General features: G+C 54.2%; 1 protein-coding gene across 3 annotated transcripts in view; it reads right to left on the bottom strand.

Moving 5' to 3' along the window:
• Positions 1 to 21,847, bottom strand: part of GTF3C1 (general transcription factor IIIC subunit 1) — a 75,629-nt gene that overhangs the window by 37,899 nt on the left and 15,883 nt on the right. For 2 of the 3 annotated variants that reach the window (XM_042970895.1, XM_042970894.1), the window contains exons 6-10: positions 20,192 to 20,315; positions 5,646 to 5,813; positions 3,724 to 3,839; positions 2,347 to 2,659; positions 1,549 to 1,763 (exon numbers count right to left, since the gene is read on the bottom strand). In XM_042970895.1, the coding sequence (XP_042826829.1) occupies positions 1,549 to 1,763; positions 2,347 to 2,659; positions 3,724 to 3,839; positions 5,646 to 5,813; positions 20,192 to 20,315 (936 nt within the window). Of the gene's footprint in view, positions 1 to 1,548; positions 1,764 to 2,346; positions 2,660 to 3,723; positions 3,840 to 5,645; positions 5,814 to 8,915; positions 9,724 to 20,191; positions 20,316 to 21,847 lie in introns of those variants that run through there. The other variant, XM_042970896.1, reaches the window with a different exon arrangement.

The raw sequence follows: 21,847 nt of genomic DNA, 5'->3' as shown, positions 1-21,847 counted from the left end.
TATCTATTTTAGAATTAGCTTCCTTTTATGGCAAAGGACGTTGGCCTTTCACGGAAGGCAGGGCTTCTCAACACTGGCACTGCTGACATTTGGGGCTGGACAATTCTCTCTCATGGGCTCTCCTGCAGGTTCTAGGATACGTCTCCGCCAGCCACGGCCAGACGTCCCCCGGGGGCCCAAATCGCCGAGAGTGGGAACCACTAATCTAAACGACCGTTCCCTCCAAAATAAGTTTTACGTGAAGAAAGCAAGTCGTTGGAGATTAAAACACCGTGTCAACAGCGGTGCGGGTGCTTTCTGGTTGGGCAAAAAGGCGGTGTATAAACGAGCACCGTGTTACTTCCTGGGCAGGACTAGCCCACCGCCTGGCACAAAGCGAGCACTCAGCGCACAGCGCTTTTCCTGTTACTGATTTTGTTGTTGCTGTGGCTCTTTGTTTTAATGTCTATTTATTTATTTTTGAGAGAGAGAGAGAGAGAGCGAGCGAGCGAGAGAGACAGTGTGAGGAAGGGGCAGAGAGAGACAGAGACAGATAGAGAGAGAGAGCGTGAGGAAGGGGCAGAGAGAGACTGAGAGAGAGACAGAGAGAGAGAGAGACAGAGAGACAGAGAGAGAGCGAGAGAGAGAGAGCGTGAGGAAGGGGCAGAGAGAGACAGAGACAGAGAGAGAGAGAGAGAGCGCGAGAGAGAGAGAGAGCGTGAGGAAGGGGCAGAGAGAGACTGAGAGAGAGACAGAGAGAGAAAGAGAGAGCGTGAGGAAGGGGTAGAGAGAGACAGAGAGAGAGAGAGACAGAGAGACAGAGAGAGAGAGAGAGAGAGAGAGAGAGCGTGAGGAAGGGGCAGAGAGAGACAGAGACAGAGAGAGAGACAGAGAGAGAGCACGAGAGAGAGAGAGAGCGTGAGGAAGGGGCAGAGAGAGACTGAGAGAGAGACAGAGAGAGAGAGCGTGAGGAAGGGGTAGAGAGAGACAGAGAGAGAGAGACAGAGAGACAGAGAGAGAGAGAGAGAGCAAGAGAGAGAGCGTGAGGAAGGGGCAGAGAGAGACAGAGACAGAGAGATAGAGCGAGAGAGAGAGCGTGAGGAAGGGGTAGAGAGAGACAGAGAGAGAGAGAGAGAGAGAGACAGAGAGAGAGAGAGAGAGAGAGACAGAGAGAGAGAGAGAGAGAGAGCGTGAGGAAGGGGCAGAGAGAGACAGAGACAGAGAGAGAGACAGAGAGAGAGAGAGAGAGCGTGAGGAAGGGGCAGAGAGAGACAGAGACAGAGACAGAGAGATAGAGCGAGAGAGAGAGCGTGAGGAAGGGGCAGAGAGAGACGGAGAGAGATGGAGAATCCCAAGCAGGCTCTGTACTGCCGGCACAGAGGCTGATGTGGGGCTCGATCCCATGAACCATGACATCATGACCTGAGCTGAAACCAAGAGCTGGATGCTTAATGGACTGAGTCACGCAGGTGTCCCTGCTGTGATTCTCAAACATGGGACCGAGAAGGCCAAGGTCCACCCGCCACGGGCCCCTGCTGGACAAAAGGCGTCCCCACCGTGAGCCCTCACCTTCGGGTTTTCAAGCCTGACCTCTTCGATCACGGTCATGTCGCCACTGCTACTCTCCATGCAGTGGGAGCCAAAGGGCGCGCCGGGGTACGCGGAGGCGCTGGTGTCCAGGAGGCTGTCTCCGCCCGCAGAGCTCTGGCAGGCCTTCTCCTCGGCCACCGCTAGGGAGGAGGGCAGCTGCTTCTTCAGTGGGTGGAGGTTTACTTTCCAGCCACCTGCAGTGGAGGGGGCGGGAGAGGCATGAATGAACGGTGGCCATACGGAGGGACGGAGAAAGGGGCACTTACGCTCGCCCAGACAAGGCCCACGCAGGCCAACGATTCCTTCTGGTTGGTTTGAGGATGGGGGGAGGACCCAGCGAGCAGCGGCGACGCCCCTCCCCACCCCCTGCCACCACCCTGTGCTTAGCTGAATACCAGACTCGAAAGCCTGTCTTCGTCTCCACCCTCCGCATGTTTAAAAAAGTCTGTAACTAAACTAAAAACTTGAGGGCCCTCAGATCGCTGGAGAGAAGGGGAGAGAGGAAGTTTACTGGATTCCATCCCTTGAATGGTAAAGACACCGCAAGACAAACCGACTATCTGCCAAGGGGAACGGCCTTGCCAGCAGCCAGGGGACAGACCACGTGACCATCTCCTCTAGACACAGGGTCATGTGACTGTGTCCCCAGTCAGGGCACCACCAACGGCGCCCTCAGGTGCTAAGTGAACGGGCTGTTCTCTGAAGACCCCCGGAGCAAGGGAGGATTGCAGCAGCTCAGACCGAGGCCCCTCCCCGCGGCCCGAGAGCACCCCGTACCCTTCGCTGGGGTGGAGTGATGAGGCTGGGTCCCGAGACCGGCGCTGAAGCAGGCTCTCCCGTCGCCCTGGGACACTCTGCCTTTCCTCTTGCTGCTGCTGCCGCGTTCCTCTTCGCTGTCTGAGTCGGAGAGGAAGCTGTCCTCCACCTCGGGCAGGAGGGACTCCTCCTGCACCGAGGCCAAGCTCACTGTGGTCAGCAGCTTGCTCCGGGCCTTCTCTCTCTTGTACTGCCGGCTGAGATCGCTCTCTTCTGCAAATACGCACGAGATGTACTTGGTGGTCCGCTGCCGGCCCTCGTCCTCCATGAAACCCTGGTGGGGAGGAGACGGGTTGAATCGCATCTGGGGGGCGCTGCCATACTCGGGCACACGGGAGAGCGGGGGGCTGCGGTATCTATCTCCTGATCCTTCCCGCACCTCCCCTGTCACCACCCAGGCCCCACGTCCGCCCAGCTGACGCTCCGTCGCCGTCCGCCTGTCTGGCCGTCCCTCAGGTGCCGTTTCCACAGGCCTGTCGGAGATGGGTTTTCAAACCGCAGCCCTGAATGTGTGTCTGCTCTACGGGACCGGGAACTCCTTGAGGGCGGGGCCCTACCTTGGCCCTCCCCATCTCCCCGGTGCCTGGCACCAGACTAGGCCCACAGGAAATGGTTAGCGAGCGGTGAGTGTTGGCTACGCAGAATTTGAGGGCTCAGAACCGCTGTCACAGACTGGAGGTCGCCAGCCCCATGCAGTCCCTGCCTCTGGGACGGAGGATGAGGTCATCACCAACCCACACTCACCCGTATCTTCAGGACGGGGGAAAGGGGCTCTCCTGGGCCCTTAATGGCCGGAAAAGCAACACCTTCTACATGCCAACCACATGCCAAGGGCCATACTAAATGCTCTGCGATCATGAGCTCGACTGCCTTCCAACAAAATGGTCACATTGTTGGCAAGAAGAGAGTGAAGGATAAGGCCTGGAGGGCAGGTGTGAATTCCAAAAGGGGACCAGCAGACACGTATGTCCCCAGGAGCCAGGAGAGTGACAAGAGAGAGGGAGGCCTGAGTGGGGGCTGGGGTCCCTGGACAGCACCCGCCCTGTCTGAAAGGGCAGTGGGGGGCTAGCCGGCTTCCTGAGAGTCCCTGCGCGGCTGTGCTCCCCCCGCGGTCACATCATCTACTGACTTATCCGTGCTGAAGGTTCACCCGGTTTTTAACTAGTGAAAGCCAACAGAAACCAAGTCAGGGTGTTGGGAGACACGCCACGCCCCCAGGCGGCCCCTGGTGGCAGAGACGCAGGCGACGCGTCCTCGGCCCGCCTGAGTCAGCCCCTCACTGTCACACCGTGCGCACGCCCGAAGACAATGAAGTGTGCGGAGGGCTCACGATGTTACCTTGACAACCTTAAATCTCTGAAGAAGACGACACAGCATTCTCGCCTCCAGCTTTCCCACGTTCATAGCCGCTCGGATTTCAGCTTGGGAAATTCCTTTCGTGCCTCTGCGCTCAACTGCAGGGAAGGACAGGACGTGTGAAGCGCAGCCTCGCGCCCGAGGCCAGTCCGCTCCCACCGCCCCAGTTCAGCCCCAGTTCAGCACAGAGCGCTCGGCGCGGCAGAGCCCACGGGCAGAATAGACCCCGGGTCTCCTCTCGACCTCGCCTGCCCGGCACCTCTGAGCGCCAGCCACTGCCGGCAGCTAACTCTTCAGGGCCACCGGGCTCCCCCGCGTTAGGACAGCACGTGGCCAGCGGCCCGCTGCTGACGTCCTCAGCCCCGGCAGTTCCCGCTTGTGCCCGGCAGCGGGGAGCTTCTCCAGACAAATGAAAAAGATCCTTTTTCAACAAATGGTTTTTAATTAAGAACTTGTTTCATCTCCCTGGCTTTCTCGGCAGACGCAGACTGCGACTCAGAGGCACGAGGAATACCGATGACTGTGCCGTCCGTGACGGCCGCCCGCCAGCAGGCCAGGGAGGGGGTGACGCTGTTGGGCCCTGCAGCACGCGACAGCAGACAACCGGGCTGCACTATCTGCCCCCTCTAGTTGGCCAGCTCCTGCCCTGCTACATGCTGTCACCGCTCGGTGCTGTGACCGTCGCTGCCTCTAAGAAGCCCTTTGAAGTGTACTCAATGGGGGCGCCTGTGTGGCTCAGGCGGTTGAGAGTCTCACTTTTGCTTTTGGCTCTGGTTGTGGGATTGAGCCCTGCATCGGGCTCTGGGCTGAGTGTGGAGCCTGCTTGGGTCCCTCTCTCTCTTTCTCTCTCTCTCTCTCTCTCTCCCCTCCCTCTGCCCCTCTCCCTTGCTCATGCTCTCATACATACATACATACATACATACATAGGAAATACAAAAATAAAAAATAAATCTACCCAATGGCTCTGGACTGGGAATCCCAGGATGGAGCCTGGGAGGCAGGGGGGGGGGGTGGCGGCAGGGAACCCCCCTCCCCCAGCGAAGTGCACAAACCACAGGGCAGGCTTTGTGGGAAAACTCTGTTCAGAAACAGCGCCCCTCTATTTCCTGCTGCATCGCATAGCTCACGCTGCCAGGTACAAGCCATCTGGATAACGGTGCTCTTGCTGTGTTGTGTGTGCATGAAAATAAACATCAGGAAAGAGGGGGCTAAGATGCGTTCCCATGTTGAGCTACTAACATGCTCAAAGAAGCCACAGAAAGGTTAAGGGCAGCTTTTCCCAAACCGTGTTCAGAGGAACCCATTCAGAGTGATATTAAGAGTTGATAAAAACGACCAAAAGGCCCCTCGAAAAGGCCGTGCCGATTCACCAACGTGGCTTCGTATGAGCTGCTGGTCCCGTGGCCACCGCACCTTCTCCTCTGTCCTCCCCACGGGACGCGCGGCCACACCGTCTACGGCTCTGGGTGACCGCTGTCTTCCGTGGATTCTAGGGGGTCCAGGGAAAGGGTGAGGAGTGGGGGGGAGGTGCCACCAGGCTGCAGCAACTCAGACCAATTTGAGAACATGGCAGGTAGCCCTCAAATCTTTGCTCATTTCCTGAGCGCTTCCCACATAGCAGGCCCGACGCCGGCGTTCCAATTCTGCTCCTCATTCACGTGCTAGGGTGACCGCCATCCCCATTTTACAGATGTGGGAACTGAGGCTCAGAGACCTTGCCGATGCTCTACACAGCAACGATTCACGCTCCAATCGGACCCAAAGCCTAACCCTTCACGGGAGCCCCAGGACTCCCTGCCGCTTCACACGCTCCACAGCACAGCCCTCTCTCAACACGTGGGCAACACACCCCTCGACTCCCGGGGTTCGAGCCGCACGCAAGCAGGCATGGGAACGGGACTTACTGAGCTCGTAGGTCTGCGTGAGCATGTCCCGCTCGTACACGATGTCCACCGGGGGTACTCCCTTGGAGATCACCTCCTCGTCCTCATCGTCGTCCTGGTCGTGGTCGTCCTCAACCTTCCGTTTAAATTCCTTGAGCAGCCTGAGGCAGCGCACCATGACGTCCGTCCCTAGGAACACAACGTGGCATGTTTTCCAGCAGTGAGCACAACACTGCTGGGGACGGGGGTGGGGGTGGGGGGGCCCCGCTGGGACAGAGACCCAAGAAAGCCTGTATGCAGCATCGAATTGGGAACATTTGAAACCGCACATCCTGGGGCACGAGACCTGAAAGTTTCCTCCATAAAACCGCTTTCTGTTTTCAATATAATTAGGAAACAAAGACATGCAAATGAGGGGGATAATGAGGCCCTGTGTCAGGCTGTTAAAGAAACAGTAGCAGCCCTCTCCTGGTCGCGTTTGCTCTGTGACAAGAGGAAGCGGGCCTGCCTGTCCAGCACGGTGCCTGGCACACAAGCCGTATTGCTTCAAGAATGAAAGCTGTTTTTTTTTCCCTTTTAAAGCGGACACCCACAGCCAGTAAGGTGTGGCAGCCACGTAAACGGGTCCTAGCAGCCTCTGAGAACACTGCTCCAAGAGTGGGAATTTATTCCAAGAAAATAGAAAGAGGTGAGAGCTGCCGGGACGAAGAGGTCCACACAGCACTCGTTAGAGCTAGCTTTTCTGAGTGACAGAAACAGTGATGAGGGGCTAAGTGGCAGCACACGGACAAGCCACCACTCTGTGCACTAGCGCCTGCCCTCACGCAACCACAGTGCGCCTGGATGCCACCCCAGAAGCACGACATAACAAGTGTTGCCTACGGCTGGACCGAGACACAGGTACAGGGAGAAGCAACAACATCTTAACACTTTGCTAGTGCAAACTCACTCATTCGATCCTGACAATCCTGGGAGGCATTTTACAGATGGAGAAACCGAGGTTCAGAGGATTACACGACTTGCCCAAGCTCCCCAGAGCTTGTAAACGACAGGTGCAAAGTTACTCAGGGGTCACAGGCCTCCAAAGCAGAAGAAACGATCCAGCACTAAGACGTCCTGTGACACAGGAGTGTGGAGGCAGAATAAGGGCCCCTTGAGGATGTCCACGCCCTGACACCCGGAACCTGTGAATATGTTCCCTTCTGTGGCAAAAGGGACTTGCAGGTGTGACTGAATTAAGGCTTTTTGCTGCAGGGGTCGCAGTTAGCTGCTTATACTGGAGAATCTGGGCGGGTCCCGTGTCACAGAGTCCTTAAAGAGACAGGCAGAAGGATCAGAGTGAGAGACTGGGGGATGCTAGGCTGCTGGCTTTGAAGACGGAGGAAGGGAGCGCGAGGCCAAGGAATGCACGGGGCCTCCAGAAACTGGAAATGGCCACGGGAAATGGATTCTCGCCTAGCGCCTCTGGAAGGAACAAAGCCCTGCCAACATCACAACTGTGGCCCAAGGACACCCATTTCAGACCTCCAGAATTATAAAATAATAATAATAAATAGAAGTAAAAACTAAAATAATAAAGAAAATGCTGTCTTCAGTCACCAAATCTGCAGTAGTTATCACATCAGGGATACAGATGGTCTCTCCACTGGGCCACCGAGGAGCACAATCCTGGGTACCGGGGCAAGGAAGGGCGACAATAAAGCTGGCCTCTGCCACCCAGCGCCTCTTGTGCGGGAGCTGCGGGCCCTGAGGGCCTTCCTGCGGGGTGTGGCATGCCCACACCGAGCACTGCAGACTGACCTCGGAGCAAGGTCAGGTACGACCACCCCAGCTGGGGCAGGGGATTATCATGGGGGGGACACAGCACGTGGCCCACAGGTGTCCTTCACAAACAGTAGTGCGTCTCAGGGCCCTGAACTCATCAGATTTACCCTCAGAGGAGGGTCTGCCATGGCGGACCCACCAGAACCTTATGGGGGGGGTGGGCAGGCCTGGGGCAAATGGACACAGAAGTGAGGGCAACCTGGTAAGTCCTCAGGCATTAGCCTCGTGCTAATTGGCCTGCACTCCTCACAGTGACAGAAAATCCCCCGTTCATGACTTTTCAACAGAAGAAACATGACATCACAGCACTGGCTTCCTTAAGCCTCGGCTTCCTCCGCACCTGCCAGGCCCTCCGAGGTTCTCCTGTTGCCCACAGCTTTGCCCATGGCTCGGGGTGCCTGCCCTGCCCTCCCCCTCCACTTCTCCCTCCCAGGAGCCTAAAACAACCAGGAGGGGAGCCACGGCGACGAGGGGGACCCTTGCGCCCATGTGCATGGCTGAAAATTATTTCAAGGCTCAGGTGACCAGAACTGGGTGCTCCGTGCGGGTTTCCTTCTCGCGGCCGCAGATGGAGGCACCTGCGGCCAGCCCACCAACCACGGAGTCACTCCCCACTGGGTCCTCCCCCCGACCTCTCCCCAAGCCCCCTCCCAGCCCCCTCAACCCCCACCTCGCCCCTCAGACGGTGCCCAAAGAGTGACCTGCTGCTCCCGATAAAGCTGCTCCCGTTCCTCAGATGCCAACACAAGCTCTCCACGTGTCACACGAGCTGGCCCTCATCACGGCCGTGGGAGGTGGCTGCTACCATTCTGTTTCACACTTGAGAACAGCTGGAGCTAAGGCATTCGCCCAAACTCCCACCCCTTAGCAAGGGAGGAACCGGGATTTATCAGGCAGTCTGCCTTCCGAGCCCGGGGCCCAAACCTTGGGCAACCTCGGCCCCTAATTCAAAGACACCCACGTGACCAAGAACGGCGGGTGACCCGGGGCCAGGGACGCTGGCCTCTGCGGGAGCGACGGTCCAATGCGGCACTCGGGCAGGCCAGCACGTCTCAGCAACAGCCTGGCGTTATTCCTTCCATCCGGTTCTAACTTCCTCACGAGGTTAATCGGCCAAGAAAAGACGCACAGAGCAGCGCTGGACATCGGCGCAAGTGGAGGAGGAGAAACACTGGTACGCACTCGGGGAACCCAAAGGGTGAAGGAGGAGGGCGGCCGGGTGGCTCGGTCGCTGAAGCACCCGACTCCTTGATCTCAGCCCCGGTCTTGATCTCGGGGTGGCGAGTTCAAGCCCTGCGTTGGGCTCCACGCTCAACATTTTTAAGGTTTTTTTTTTTTTTTTTTTTTTTCTTTTTAAAACACCACCACGAAGGACAGCTCTCCAAGGGTGAAGGGGGAAGAGGGAAAACCCCGCTCAGCCTTCCCAGCCTCCGCTCCTCACGGCATCAAGTCGCCACCCGTGCTCACCTCTGCTTCTACGCCACTTGATGTCCGTCCCGTCATGGCCTGGTCCAAACGGCCCCGCTGACGTCTCCGCTGCCAGCCAGGGCGGCCGGACCTTCAGAGGAGCATCGGGGCGAACCTGGGCTCCCGGGTCGGGCAGCCGTGGGCCCGTCTCAGCCCTACAACCTCCCGTGTCCGGGACTTGGGAGGAAGGACTTAGTGTAGCTCTTCGTGTGAAGCTCAGCAAAATGAGAGGCTGGCGTTCTGTACATCACGTGTTGGTGTAAGGATGACTGGGGAGGACGTCTGTGCAGAGGCCGGAACACAGCAGTCATCCTACGGCCAGCCAGCCCGTGCTGAGGGCCAGTCCTGTGTCACGGCTGTTACGAATTCACGACAAGCCGAGGCTGCCGGTCCCCGTGAGCCCCATGATACAGGGAGGGTCTCCGGCACACCCTGAGTGGTGGGGCGGCTCGAGCATCTCAGACGGGGCCCAGCGTGCTTCTGGAAGGCCAGGCGTGACACGTGCACATGGCTGCCGGTGAGGTTTCGGGCCACGGGGTCTGCAGCTCTACCTAACCCACAAAGCACAGCTCATTTCTCTGCCATGAAGCCCAACTGCATGGACTTTCTTCTGGAGCCATCAGACAAGCAAACCCCAAGCTGTCTGTCTCTGGTCTTTCTCAAAACACTGATCGCAGAAACACGTCCATTTCCCCATGCTGTGTCAAATGTACCCTTACTTTGGAAAATTTCGTGTTAGACAGGTAGCGTGCATGGTGGTTAAGGATCTGGACTCTTGGCGCGCCTGGGTGGCTCAGTTGTTTGAGCGTCCAACTTTGGCTCAGGTCACGATCTTGGCAGTTCACGAGTTCAAGCCCCGTGTCGGGCTCTGTGCCGACAGCTCAGGGCCCGGAGCCTGCTTCCGATTCCGTGTCTCCCTCTCTCCCTGCCCCTTCCCCACTTGCACTCTGTCTCTCTCTCAAAAATCAATAAACATTAAAAAGGAAAAAAAAGAAAAGAATCTGGACTCTTCTTCCAGAGCCGGTGTGCAAACCTGAGCAAACCGGTTGACTTCCCTCAGCTTCAACGGACTTGCCTGGAAACTAAGGCTAAGGAGAACGTCTAGCCTCAGGGGGTGGTGGGGAGAATTGCAAGAGATAAGGCAGGTGAAGGATGCCACACGGTGTGGTCTGTGGCTCGTGACTGCAGCAGCCTCATACACCTTTCCCATAGCTCTGGAGTTTAAACAGCCTCAAAATGTCAATTTTTAGTACTGAAGTCCCTTCAGCTCTTATTTGCCTATTTTTAAGGCAAATTCTCAGGAGTCTGTTCCAGACTGTGAGCCAGCAGAAGCCACAGAAGGGGCCAGAGTGAGACCCCGGTCAGCACACGCACACAGCGTGAGTAGCGCCCGTCACGCCATCTGAGCGGCCGCCTCAGTGACTAGACACTCTAGCGGAGAAGTCACGGGTCTGTTAATGGCAACCGCCGATCCCTGGGTGCGGGGCTTACTTCCCGGGAACGGAAGGCAGGAGAGAGAGAGAGCCAGCCAGATCACTGCACACGCAGTCAAGCATGAGGAGTTTCAGGCATCTTAAAGACACAGCGTGCACCAATGTCAGCAGTTCAACACAAACCGATCACACCGTTCTTTTGTGTCAAAGACCCAGATGGGCTTGCCTTGGCATGAAGAAAGAATGGCTTCACTTATTAGACATTCTGAAGACCCAGAAAAGAAGGCGGGAGGGAGGAATCCTTACTGAGCATCCGGGATGCATCAGGCACTGCGGGAGGTGGTTTCAGATGCTATCTGACTCGTCGTGTGGATTCTGCAAGTAACCACTACCATCCCATGAAAAAGGAAACTGAGGCTCAGAGGGGTCAAGGGACCCAACTGGACGTCTTGGACCTAGAAAGTGGCCTTTTTTCCACACTAGGCAACCCGGCCGGGCTAGAACTTGCAACTTCTATCAGAAAACACCGCTCACTGTAAAGGAAAGCCCCAAGCTGCTACGAAGTGGAACCAACAGCCTGTGTTTCTCACACCCCCGGGGAAGATCTCGCCTGGCCACGGGGCAGAGTGCTGCCCCCCAAGTGGTTAACCCGGGAGAAAGCAAGAGCAAGATGGGAACGAACGAGCACCAGGACAGACGTGCTCTGGAAGAGTCACCAGTGAAGGGACAGTCCTACTGGTAAGCCAGGGGGAGGTTATGCAAATTCAGTGCTTTGCTCCTGTCTCACCACCCACGCGCGCGCACGCACGCACCCACCCCTGGACGGGCCTAGGCTGGTCAGTGCTCGGGAGTCATTCAGGTAGTCCAGACACTGAAATGAGAAGCACGCCCAGGGGACACAAAGAGTCCGGGACTGCACTCAGTGGCGGAGGGGGGTGCTGCTGCCCACACGCCAGGGTGATGGGATGGGTTAGAAACACGGGCTCTGGAGTCTCCCTCTGGTGAGAACCTGCCTCTGCCACTCACCAGCTGGATAACCATGGTGAAGGGAGAAGACCAGTCTGTGCCTCGGGCCGTTCCCTAGTAAATGGGGACAGGAACAGGATCTTCCTCCCCAGGACCGCGCCGGGCACACACGTAGGCGGCACTTGCTCCCGCTTTTCTTACTGTTACCGCTACAGCAACCTTAGAAAAACACAGCTTCTGAGGACCAAGGGTCATAGCCCGTCACCCGGGCCGAAAATACCAGGAGATCGCCTGGGGGCTCGAATTCAATTTCAGGCATCTGCTGTGCGTTGGGCCCAGAACACACGAGGACGAAGACGGCAGGGTTCCTGCCCGCAGAGGGTGGCGTCTGAGACAGAGGCTGGAGAGCGCAGGTGGGCCGTCTGCTGAGGTTTCAACACGAGCCCGGATTTCGGTTCTGACTGATTCTCCCTGGGCAATCTGCTAACCTCTCTGAGCCTCCGGCTCCTCATCTATAAAATGGGCACACTTCTAATGGCATGTCTAGACTAACCTGCTGAGGACTACAGGAGTAAATGCAGGTAAGGTGTTCAGCTTCACTCCTAAACACGCTAAGTGCTCAGTGACTACAGAGAAAGAAGCTATGAGGCAGGGCTCTACCGCCCGCATGCACGATGCTGGTGAGCGGGGAGGCATGTGGGGCCAGGCGGCGTGGGGGGAGGAGGTACCGAGGGTGGCCCCAAAGCGGGACGCTAGAGGATACGCAGTTGTCGAGGCGGGAGGAAGGCACGGGCAGAGGCACCGAGGCGGGCAGGGGTGGTGGGAGGGCGGGACTGAAGGGGAAGACCGACTGCAAAAGGTTTCCAGGCCAAGCGATGGATATTGTAGTTTTCACTTTCTATGCATATTTGCTTTTATTCCGTAGGCGTGACTCGAAGTTATTTCCACGGTGGATGTGGAAGACAGACTGGAGAGAAGATGGTCCGCAGGGGTAGTCCACATCTCCCGACTCTCCTGCCCTTGGGACAGCTGTCCTCGGCTGGCCCCACCTTCAGCCCCGCCCCTGCCTGCCAGCTTCTACTGCCCATCCGGTCACCCCTGTCATCTGTCAGGGAGGCAGCAGAGGGCCCTGGTGACAGACTCGCACCTTCTGTGCTCACCCTCCCCACAGAACCTAGCTCTAGGACCTGAGGCAAGGGATCTGCGCTCTGGTTTTCTGATCAGTGAAGGGAAGAAAAAGAAGAGGGCACCCGCACGATGGGGTGGCCAAAAGGATCAGAACACAGCACGGACACTTGGCATAGAGCCTGACATGTTATCTGGATGGCTTTCCCATCTCTCTCCTGGCTCCAAGACTAACAGGATGGGATTACAAAACGGCAGAATCTCCCCTGGTGCCTTCTTTTTCACGCCCTGAGATAAGCCCACAGGATCTAAGGTTTCCCTTGCTAACTGCACAAGGTAACAAGGGCACGGACAATCACATACATGCATACAGAGGGCTCACGAACTTCAGGACACTGTAGAAATGTCCTCGGTTGAGAGAGTTCCAGAGCCACCATTAAATACCCAGGGTAGGGACCACCTCCCAAGCCCTTGGGCTGAGTTAGTGATGGACTCGGTTAGGCCCCCAAAGTTCTTAGAGACCCACAGATGGAAAGGGCTGGGGTAAACCGTGCACTTTTCTTGAGGGCTCTGAGCCAGGTGCTCAGCAGACACATCGCAGTCACTTTACTGGCCCCTCGCCAACCTGTGGCCAGCTGGTCACCCGTGCGGCCAGTCTCGAGCTCACAAGTCCTTGCACTGGCCTCTGGGCTCTTGCAAGCCCAAAGAACCTGGCCAGGCCCTCCCCACATCTCTGGCACATCGACTGCCATCTGCCCCAGTCCGATTCTCCAGAACTCTCCCCCTGCCCCACTCCCCTTCCACTTGCCACCGGCCTCCCCCTCCCCTAGCACAGCCTGGACAGGCACGTTTTCCTGCTCAGGGAGGTTGACGGAACATTCCCTCACGGTCAGCAGGCTTCAGTACAAGTTCCCTCCTGGACAGCAGGAACGCGGCCTGGAATTATGCCACTGGGGTGTTTTACTCCTTCTACTCTTTGAGGTTCTTGCCTTTAATCGCTTTTGCCATAAAGCGTCTGTTTCTTTCATTTATGAGAAAGATTACCGAGAGTAATTACCCTTCATTTTTTAGCTAGCATCCTTGGATCAACTTTGTCACTTTTAACTTAAAGAGATCTTGCTATTTTTAACCGATTTAACTGGTTTTCCCCCAGCACCACTAATTTGCTAGGCTTTAAACTCGGCCCTGACAACCTTCTTCTATTCTTTTCATGTTTATGCTCACCTTTCATCCTTTCTGTGTTTCTGATCTTCGTTCTTTTTAATTCTACTCTCCTGGTTCCAAAACTCTTTTAAACCTTTATTTTATTGTGTGTTAATCCTTCTTGATATGGCTCATTTCTCTTTTTTCTTAGCTCGTATACCTGAATCCTACTAGAACTTTTTAAATGTCGCCTTGTGCCATTTGAATGATCTTAAGCTTGCTGTACCCTGTTACAAGTGTTTGCTGGTTTTACTTTAATTTTTAACAGCTTTATTGAGCTACAATTCCTATTCCACTCCATTCACCGTGCGAAGCGTGCAAGTCGATGGTGATGTCGTGTATTCCCAGGTACGTGCACCTGTCAACCTGTCACCAGGCCGTCTGAGAACGTCCTCACTGCCTCAGACCTTGTAGCCGCTGGCACCCCTGTGTGGCCACCCCGTAGCCCTAAGCACTTATTAATCTCCTTCCGGATTCCCTGTCCTGAACTTTCACCCAAATGGAATCACGCTGTAATGGCCTCTTGTGAATGGCTTCTCTCTCCATTGAATGGTCTTGCAGCCCTTGTTGAACATCAGCCGACCATCGATGTGTAGGTGTACCTCCGGACTGTCGGCTCTACTCCGTGGTCTCTTTGTGCCGGTACCGTGTTGGCTTGATTATTGTTGCTTTGTGTTGGATTCTTGTTTCCCAGGATTAACTTTCCGGGCACCTTGCAATTCCAGATGAACTCTGGATTGGCTCGCCAATGTTTGCACATAGGTCAGCTGGGGTTCTGCTCATTCGGGGAGTGCAGCCATCTGAACTAGGCTACCTCTCCGGATCCGTGAACAAGGGAGGTTTTCCCTCTGGCTTAGATCGGAAATTTCGGTCAACAATGTTTTGTCATTCTCAGAGTATATGTTTTTACGCTTGTTTTGCTTGAATGTATTCCCAAGTATTTTATTCTTTTTGATGCTAATGGGAGGACTGCTTTCTTGATTTCATTTTTGGGGTGCCTGTTATCAATGAATGGAAATACAACTGATTTTTGTATATTGATCTCGTGTCCCGCTGTCTTGTTGAACTTGTTCCTTATTTTTTAAGGGCCCTGGGTTAATAGCTGTGGGAAGAGGCTACATCACGAACAGGGTGATACAGATGCTAGGGCCCCTCCCCCATCCTCTTCAATGCTGGACCCGCCTCGTCACCCAACCTGGAAAACCCGCTGACTCACCGCCTCCATCATTAGCCCTGGGGGGGGGGGGGGGGGGGGGCACGACTTCTGTCAACTGCTTCCAGTTGCCATTATTTTATGAAGGATCACGCCATTAACTTCTCTTTCTCTTCCCTTTTGTTCTCAGCCCGACTGAATAAATACAGTCTGACTAGTCCACTCTTGAAGACTATAATCCAAATTTGCAAAACAGATCAGTTCAGGGTGACTGTTTTCATTACCCAGACTCCCCCCCGACCCCACCCCGCCTTTCTGCAAAGCAGATCACTGCAGCTTACTGTAATGTATTTGAAATATGTGAAACCCAAACTATTTACAGCTTTTAGAAACAACTCGTATATATCCAAGCACACCTGTAAATTTACACGAAGTAATCCCTCATCTTTACTTATTAAGTCTTGTCTGCTCCCTCATGCCTTAGAGGGAAGGTTTATATTAATTCTGCAAAGTGGGATGACGCACAAGGCAAAAAAGACTAGAACTGTGCCTTCATCCCTTGTCTCCTGCCCCAGGAAAGTAACTGAAGTGCTACCTAATTAAATTAAATTTGCTAAGCATTTGCTTAGCCCTACTCTGTTCCAAGCAGACCCTGCACGGGTCTCAAGGATAGAAGGGATGTGAGGAGTGTGGTGGCTGCTCTCAAGAAGCTCACTACTTAGTTTGGAAAAAAGTCACGCAAACAACCAAATCACAGTGTGACAGAGGAAGTCAGGAGAACCCAGTCGATAAGCCTGAGCAGCAGAAGGTGGGTGGCAAGCCCACCGGGGAGAGATGAGCCCCCTGGACAGTCAGAATGGGCTCACCGTGGTTGTGGGTGACAATCTAAAATTTCCAATCGTCATTGTCTTAGGTGCCTGCCCACTTAACCCTGCAGAAGGAGCCAAAGCCATCATTACCATCGGTACCCAGTCTCGGAAGCTTCTAGTCCCAGCACCAGGCCTCGAAAAAACCCGACCACAGACACACCTTCAAGGGTCAGGTCGATGACATACCAGAGTGAAGCTGGCTATGGGCTACATAGCAGGAAGCGGGGTGTCCTTGGGGAATGGGGCCTGACCCTTTACTATTAAAGAAATGCAGTTTCACGTTGCCTAATTTCATTTGTGCAGGCAAGTTGAAAGGCTGACTCCTTAGGTGCAATTTCTGATTTTTAAAAGACCGGTAACCTACCCAATGAAAACACATGCCGTGAGCCAAGCAAAATACATGGCTACATGTGGCCGTTACCATTCTGTGGCCCCTGCTGTGTGTGCAAGGTTTTCTGGCAGCCCCATGACACTCTGGAAAGTTGTATTATTATCTCCAGAAAACCCTGCTGAGGAAACTGAGGTACAGAGAGGTCAAAATTTGCTGAGAGTCACCCCAACAGGAAGTGACAAAATAAGAATTCTGACCCAGGGCTGTCTTACATCAAAGTTCACTCAGGTGTCTCAGTTGCAAGCGGCTGGCTTGAATTTCCAGGGACCTCAAGCCTGGGAGAAGCTTTGCTCCGTGGCTGCCCGCCCAGCAAGAAAGGTTATTTAAGGGCATTTCCTTCTTAGTTTCTCTACTTTAAAAATATAATCAATCCAGTCTGTTTATTTTTAATGTCTTCTTTGCAAGAAATCAGGAAATAAAGATGATTAAGGGCGCTTAGATGGCTGAGTCATTGAGTGTCTGAGCCTTGATTTTGGCTCAGATCATAATCCCAGGGTCATGGGATTCGGCCCTGAGTTGGGCTCCGTGCTGAGTATAGAGCCTCCTCAAGATTCTCTTTCTCTCGGGGCGCCTAGGTGGCTCAGCTGGTTGAGCATCTGACTCTTGATTTCAGCTCAGGTCATGATCTCATGGTTTGTGAGTTCGAGCCCCACGTCGGGCTCAGTGCTGACGGCAATGAGCCTGCTCCAGATTCTCTCTCTCTGCCCCTCCCCTATTCGTGTTCTCTTTTTCTCATAATTAAAATAAATAAATTAAAAAAAAAAGATTCTCTCTCTCTTGGGGCGCCTGGGTGGCTTAGTCAGTTGAGCATCTGACTCTTGATTTAGGCTCAGGTCATGATCCCAGGGTCATGGGATTGAGCCCTGAGTCAGGCTCCATGCTGAGCCTGGAGCCTGCTTAAGATCCTTTCTCCCTCTACTCCTTTCCCCCTGACTCACATGCAGTCTCTCTCTCAAATTAAAAAGAGGGGGTGCACCTGAGTGGCTTAGTCGGTTAAGCGTCAGGCTCTTGATTTTGGCTCAGGTCATGATCTTGTGGTCTGTGAGATCGAGCCCCATGTTGGGCTCTGTGCCGACAGCATGGAGCCTGCATGGGATTCTCTCTCTTCCTCTCTGCCCCTCCCCCACGCGTGTATATATGTGTGTACATGCTCCTTCTCCCAAAATAAATAAACATTAAAGAAAAAAAAAGATTCTCTTCCTCTGCCCCCTCCCCCGCTTACACTCTAAAATTTAAAAAAAAAAAAAAAAAAAAAAAGAGATTAACAGACCCACGGGCAATGACTATTTTAAGCAGTCAGATAATCCCACTTCGAGTCAAATGCACTTAAGCCTGGGACTTTTGTCCCTGCCACAGGACCCAGCAGCACTTCCCGGTGTTCTTCCTCCTGAAAAGGCTGATGCCGCCCACCCGTTCCCGAGAAGAGGGATGCCAGGCATCCAACCAGTCACGTGTGCACTCGGCACTGAAGGGACTCAAAGGGGAGGTGCCCTCCAGAAGCTTCCCCTACGCCCCTGGGGGCTCCTTCCCTGGTTTATTCACCTGTTGGATGATAATATCGGTGTGTTCCCATCTCCTCTCCCCATCTGAGACTTTTCTCAGATACAGGGAGCCAGTTAGGGTGGGCAGTGACTGATAGGTTGCCCACAAAGTCAAGCTTACAGGCCCCAACCTTTTTTTCTCATGCACCTTTCGGTTTTCCTGGAATTAATAACTTCATTTTTTCCCAATGGCTTGGTTTTCTGCGTACCTGTCACTAATTCACACGCAGACTCTCTGCCGACATACAACCTTCTCTAAACACATTCACACCCACCGGGCAACTGATCCTTTGCGTGGACTTCCGTCCCTCCTGGAGCCCCCTTCTCCTGCTCCCCTGCCGGGACGGGCTGCCCTCGTGCCGGTCATGGTGACTTCCCTTCACCACCTTCCCATGTTTCTCCTGGTCTCCTCACTCCCTGGACCCCATTTTCCCCGCCTCTTGTTTCAGTCTGCTGTTTGATGGTGGGCATCCTCCTGCAGCTTCCTGAAAGGGAACATGGGAGACGAGCGGTTTCAGATTCCTGATTTTCACAGCGGATCGATGCAAAAGCTGAATAAAGGAACTCCAGACTGAAAGTCCATTCCCTTCAGAAGGAAAGCACTGCTCCAAGGCCGCCCAGCTTCGGTGACTCCCGGGAAGTCTGACGTCTCCTCTCTGGAGGCTCTTTGGCTCGGGGTTTCTCAAGTTCCAGGATGGTGGGTGTTGGTGTGGGTTTCTGTTATGTTCTTCACGCTAGGCACCTGATAGGTCTCTTGCTCTAGAACCTCCGTGCTGCAGATCTGGAAGAATCCCTTGTGTCATTTCTCATCACCTCCTCCCCTCTCCTCCCCTGCCCACATTCCGTCTCCCCCACTGTGAGCCCGTCGTGCGGGCTGTCGGACCTTCGAGGCTTAGCATCTTGTTTTCAACTGAGCTCTACTTCCCGCCTCTTTTGAGTTTCTGAGATCCTTCTCAACTTTATCTTACCACCTTCCCTCCCGCTAACTCTTCCATTGCGATAAGCGGATTTCTTCTATTTCCAACAGCTCTTTTTTATCTTCCGTCCGTCCCCCCTTTACAGCTTCTCGCTGTGTTTTCACAGATGCGACGCCTCCTCTCTGCAAGTCCTTCCAGGCTTTCCTCTGCTCCTCACTTTGTTCCTAGTTCCCCCATTTGTCTCTCTTACATTCCTGTTAGAGTTCTCAGATGTTCAGGGAAGTATTCAGTTGCTGCCTGGAGCCTGTGTTCTGGATGTCGTGCAGGGTGAGGAGGAGCAGGGGAGAGGCTGTCATGGTGTGGGGTTCCAGGAACGGTGAGCGGGCAGGGGCCCGCTGTGTTGCTGGGATACCCTTAAATTTCAGCATCTGGAGGACGTTTCTTCGACAGGTTGGTCTCTGCAGGAAAGCAGCCTCCAGCCTCCGGCCTAGGGGACGGTAAGTCTGGCCGCCAATGTTCAGGAGCCACATGGGGGGACCGCAGTGAGAGGACCCTCACCTTTTTGTGTCCCATTGCCAGCACGGCACCCTGTCCCCGGCTGGGTCTGCGAGCCCAGAGACGCTCTCATGCATCTCATCCTGAGATAAGCCCAGACTTGTGTGGGAAAGGACTTCTACCCCGGCCATGCAAAGTAAGGGAGGGGACCTGGGGAAGCGGCGGCTTCTTGCACACGCTGCCAACCGACCCTCTCGTCTCTGGCACCATCCAAACTTGTGCTCAAGGGTACCTGGGATCTCCACATCTTTAGTTAATTTCGGGTGTGGAGGCATCAATCCTTGGCTCTTGCCATACACAGGCATTCAGGTTCCCCAGGCCGCTCAGTCTGTTACCACGTGTTCGTCTGCCTCGGGCACCAGAATACTGTTGACTCTGTGCTGTCATTCCTGCCCTAGCCTCTTTGCACCTGCTGGTTTATTCCTTTTCTATCCCTTGTTGTCACTAGGGAGGAGTTTGGGGAGAGTGCAGATACATGCGTATGCTCCATCTATCATCTTTCACTGAAAGCTCTGACCCTCGGCTCTTTCAATGACTTCGGTCGGTCAGGAGCAGCATGGTGCAAAACTCAAGGATAGAGAAAAATAAAGCACTAAGGAAGGTTTTTAAAGTTTTACGGTCTCTTGTCCTGAGTTTAACTCTCTGGGAAGGCTCGAATCCCCCATCTGTCACTTACGATTGCTCAACCTTTTGTAAGTTACTAGCACCTCTTAAGTTTTATTTTCTTACACCTAAAAGGTGACCCTACCACCTACCTCGCAAGGGCTACAGAATGAGATCATGCAACACGGCTGAGGGAATTGCAAATACTGGAATGGACAGTGGCTTAGCCTGAGAAGGAAAACACGAACTTGGTTTTGGACGCCACGGAGCAGAGATGTTGGAGGGACACCGACACGGAGATGGGTGCGGGCCCTCAGGATTGCTTTCATCCGGCAAACATTTCCTGAGCACTTTTGCTACAGGAGATCCTAAGTCAGGCACCGAGGAATGAAGACTCGACCAAATACGTGAAGTCCTCCCACCGCAAGGCCAAACGTAGTGACACAGAAAGGCTGGAGCTTGGAGGGGAGAAGAGAAAGCCGTCTGCGCAGCCAAGGGAACAGAGGCCGAGACTCTTTACCTTTCTTTGTCTTACAAGGTCCACACTCAGGGTGAATCTCTTGTAAGGGGAGAGACACCACCTTCGCGAGGCCAGCATTCAGCATGTACTGGTACAGCCGCTTAAACGTCCTTTCGCACAGCCCCTGCCAACACACAATTTAAGAGCTGCTATCAGATACGAGCACGGCGTTTGCGACCGCTAAAGTCATGTGAACGAACACAGGCTCAGGACCTGAGTTAACCGATTATCTTGAGCGACGAAACACTGGAGGGGCTGATGAGGAAAGATTCCAAGCTATGCTGTCAAGGGAACAGAAGAAGGTGTAGATGATTCTATAAATGGATACACAGGGGTGGGAGTGAGGCAGATGGGAGCAGAGCCAGGAGGCTTTTCGCCGTATACTTTTTCAGTGGTTTGGTTTTCTAACCAAGGAAGTGTATCATTAACACACACACACACACACACACACACACACACACACACACACACACACACCTCTCACAGGCAATGGAACAAACAGAAAAAAAGATTCAGGAGAAAGAAAATTGTAGTCTATCAGTGAAGTTTCCACAACGTGAGGATGATCACGTGCGCCCCACCGCTCACAGCTCTGCAAGGCAACGTGCCCATAATGACCCTACGTGTCCCCAGCTGCAGGGGTGGCTGATGTGCAGCCTCCAGTGCAGGCCATGCTTTCCCATCTGCACGTTTTTGAAAATGACTGATTTACTTGCCAACGTTGGAAAGTGAGAGATTTCATACATATGCATGTTTGTGTGTATATATATTTATCATATAAACGTATATAAACATATATATGTGTGTGTGTGTGTGTGTGTATATATATATATATATATGTATATATACGAAGCAGGTTCTAGCTTCTCCTAGAAAAAAAATCCAGCAACAAATCCTTGGACTGCGGGTCCTCAGAGCAGCAGTCAGAGGGAGCCGCGACAGGCAGGCCCATGCACGGTGGCCCCATCAGCCTCTGGTACATTGGGGTTGAAGGTCACCAGTTATGTGCCGTCTTCTCCTACAGTAGTTACCAGGAGGATTACATATTTCTTGAATCCATACCGAGAGCAAAAACATTTTTTACACCCGGCCTGTTTCATTTGTTCATAAATCCATCCTGGCTGCGACGAGCATTGACTTGGCCACCCCTGGAGTCATGAGGCCAGTTCCGGCTGCTGTAGGCCGTGGGCTGAATGACAGGAGGCACTTACCACTAAGAGCCCTTAGTGGAGTCTTACGGGTTTCCTCTTACTCTCTGGGGGAGAGAGAGGGAGCAAAATGTCTGCGGGCTGCCGCCACCACATATGTGATCAACTCTCAGAGCAGCCAGTGCCCCAGCCCTCGGGCAGGAGGACATACGGCTATCAAGGAATTACAGATGACTCACATATGGCTCATCCGAAGCCACCGGCTTGTAAATGGGATCTCTTGTTAATCTAGCTGTGCCCTCGGCATCATGGAAAGACCCTACGGAAGCTCATCCATCAAACCCCAGCCCCTAACATAGGGTCCTACGTCCTGGACGATCCCAAGCGCGGGAGAGGATGATGGGAGTCCTGCCCTCCGGGGGGTCTGCCATCAGGGTCTCGCACAATCTGCCCAGCAACAAGGGAAAGAGGCCGTGTGAGCCTCTCCCATTCCCCCCAAAGGACAGCA

The sequence above is a fragment of the Panthera tigris genome, chromosome E3 (genome assembly GCF_018350195.1).
Source record: "Panthera tigris isolate Pti1 chromosome E3, P.tigris_Pti1_mat1.1, whole genome shotgun sequence".
NCBI classification, from domain to species: domain Eukaryota; kingdom Metazoa; phylum Chordata; class Mammalia; order Carnivora; family Felidae; genus Panthera; species Panthera tigris.
The sequence above is the reverse complement of the archived record's forward strand: the minus strand, read 5'-3'. Positions and strand labels throughout refer to the sequence as shown.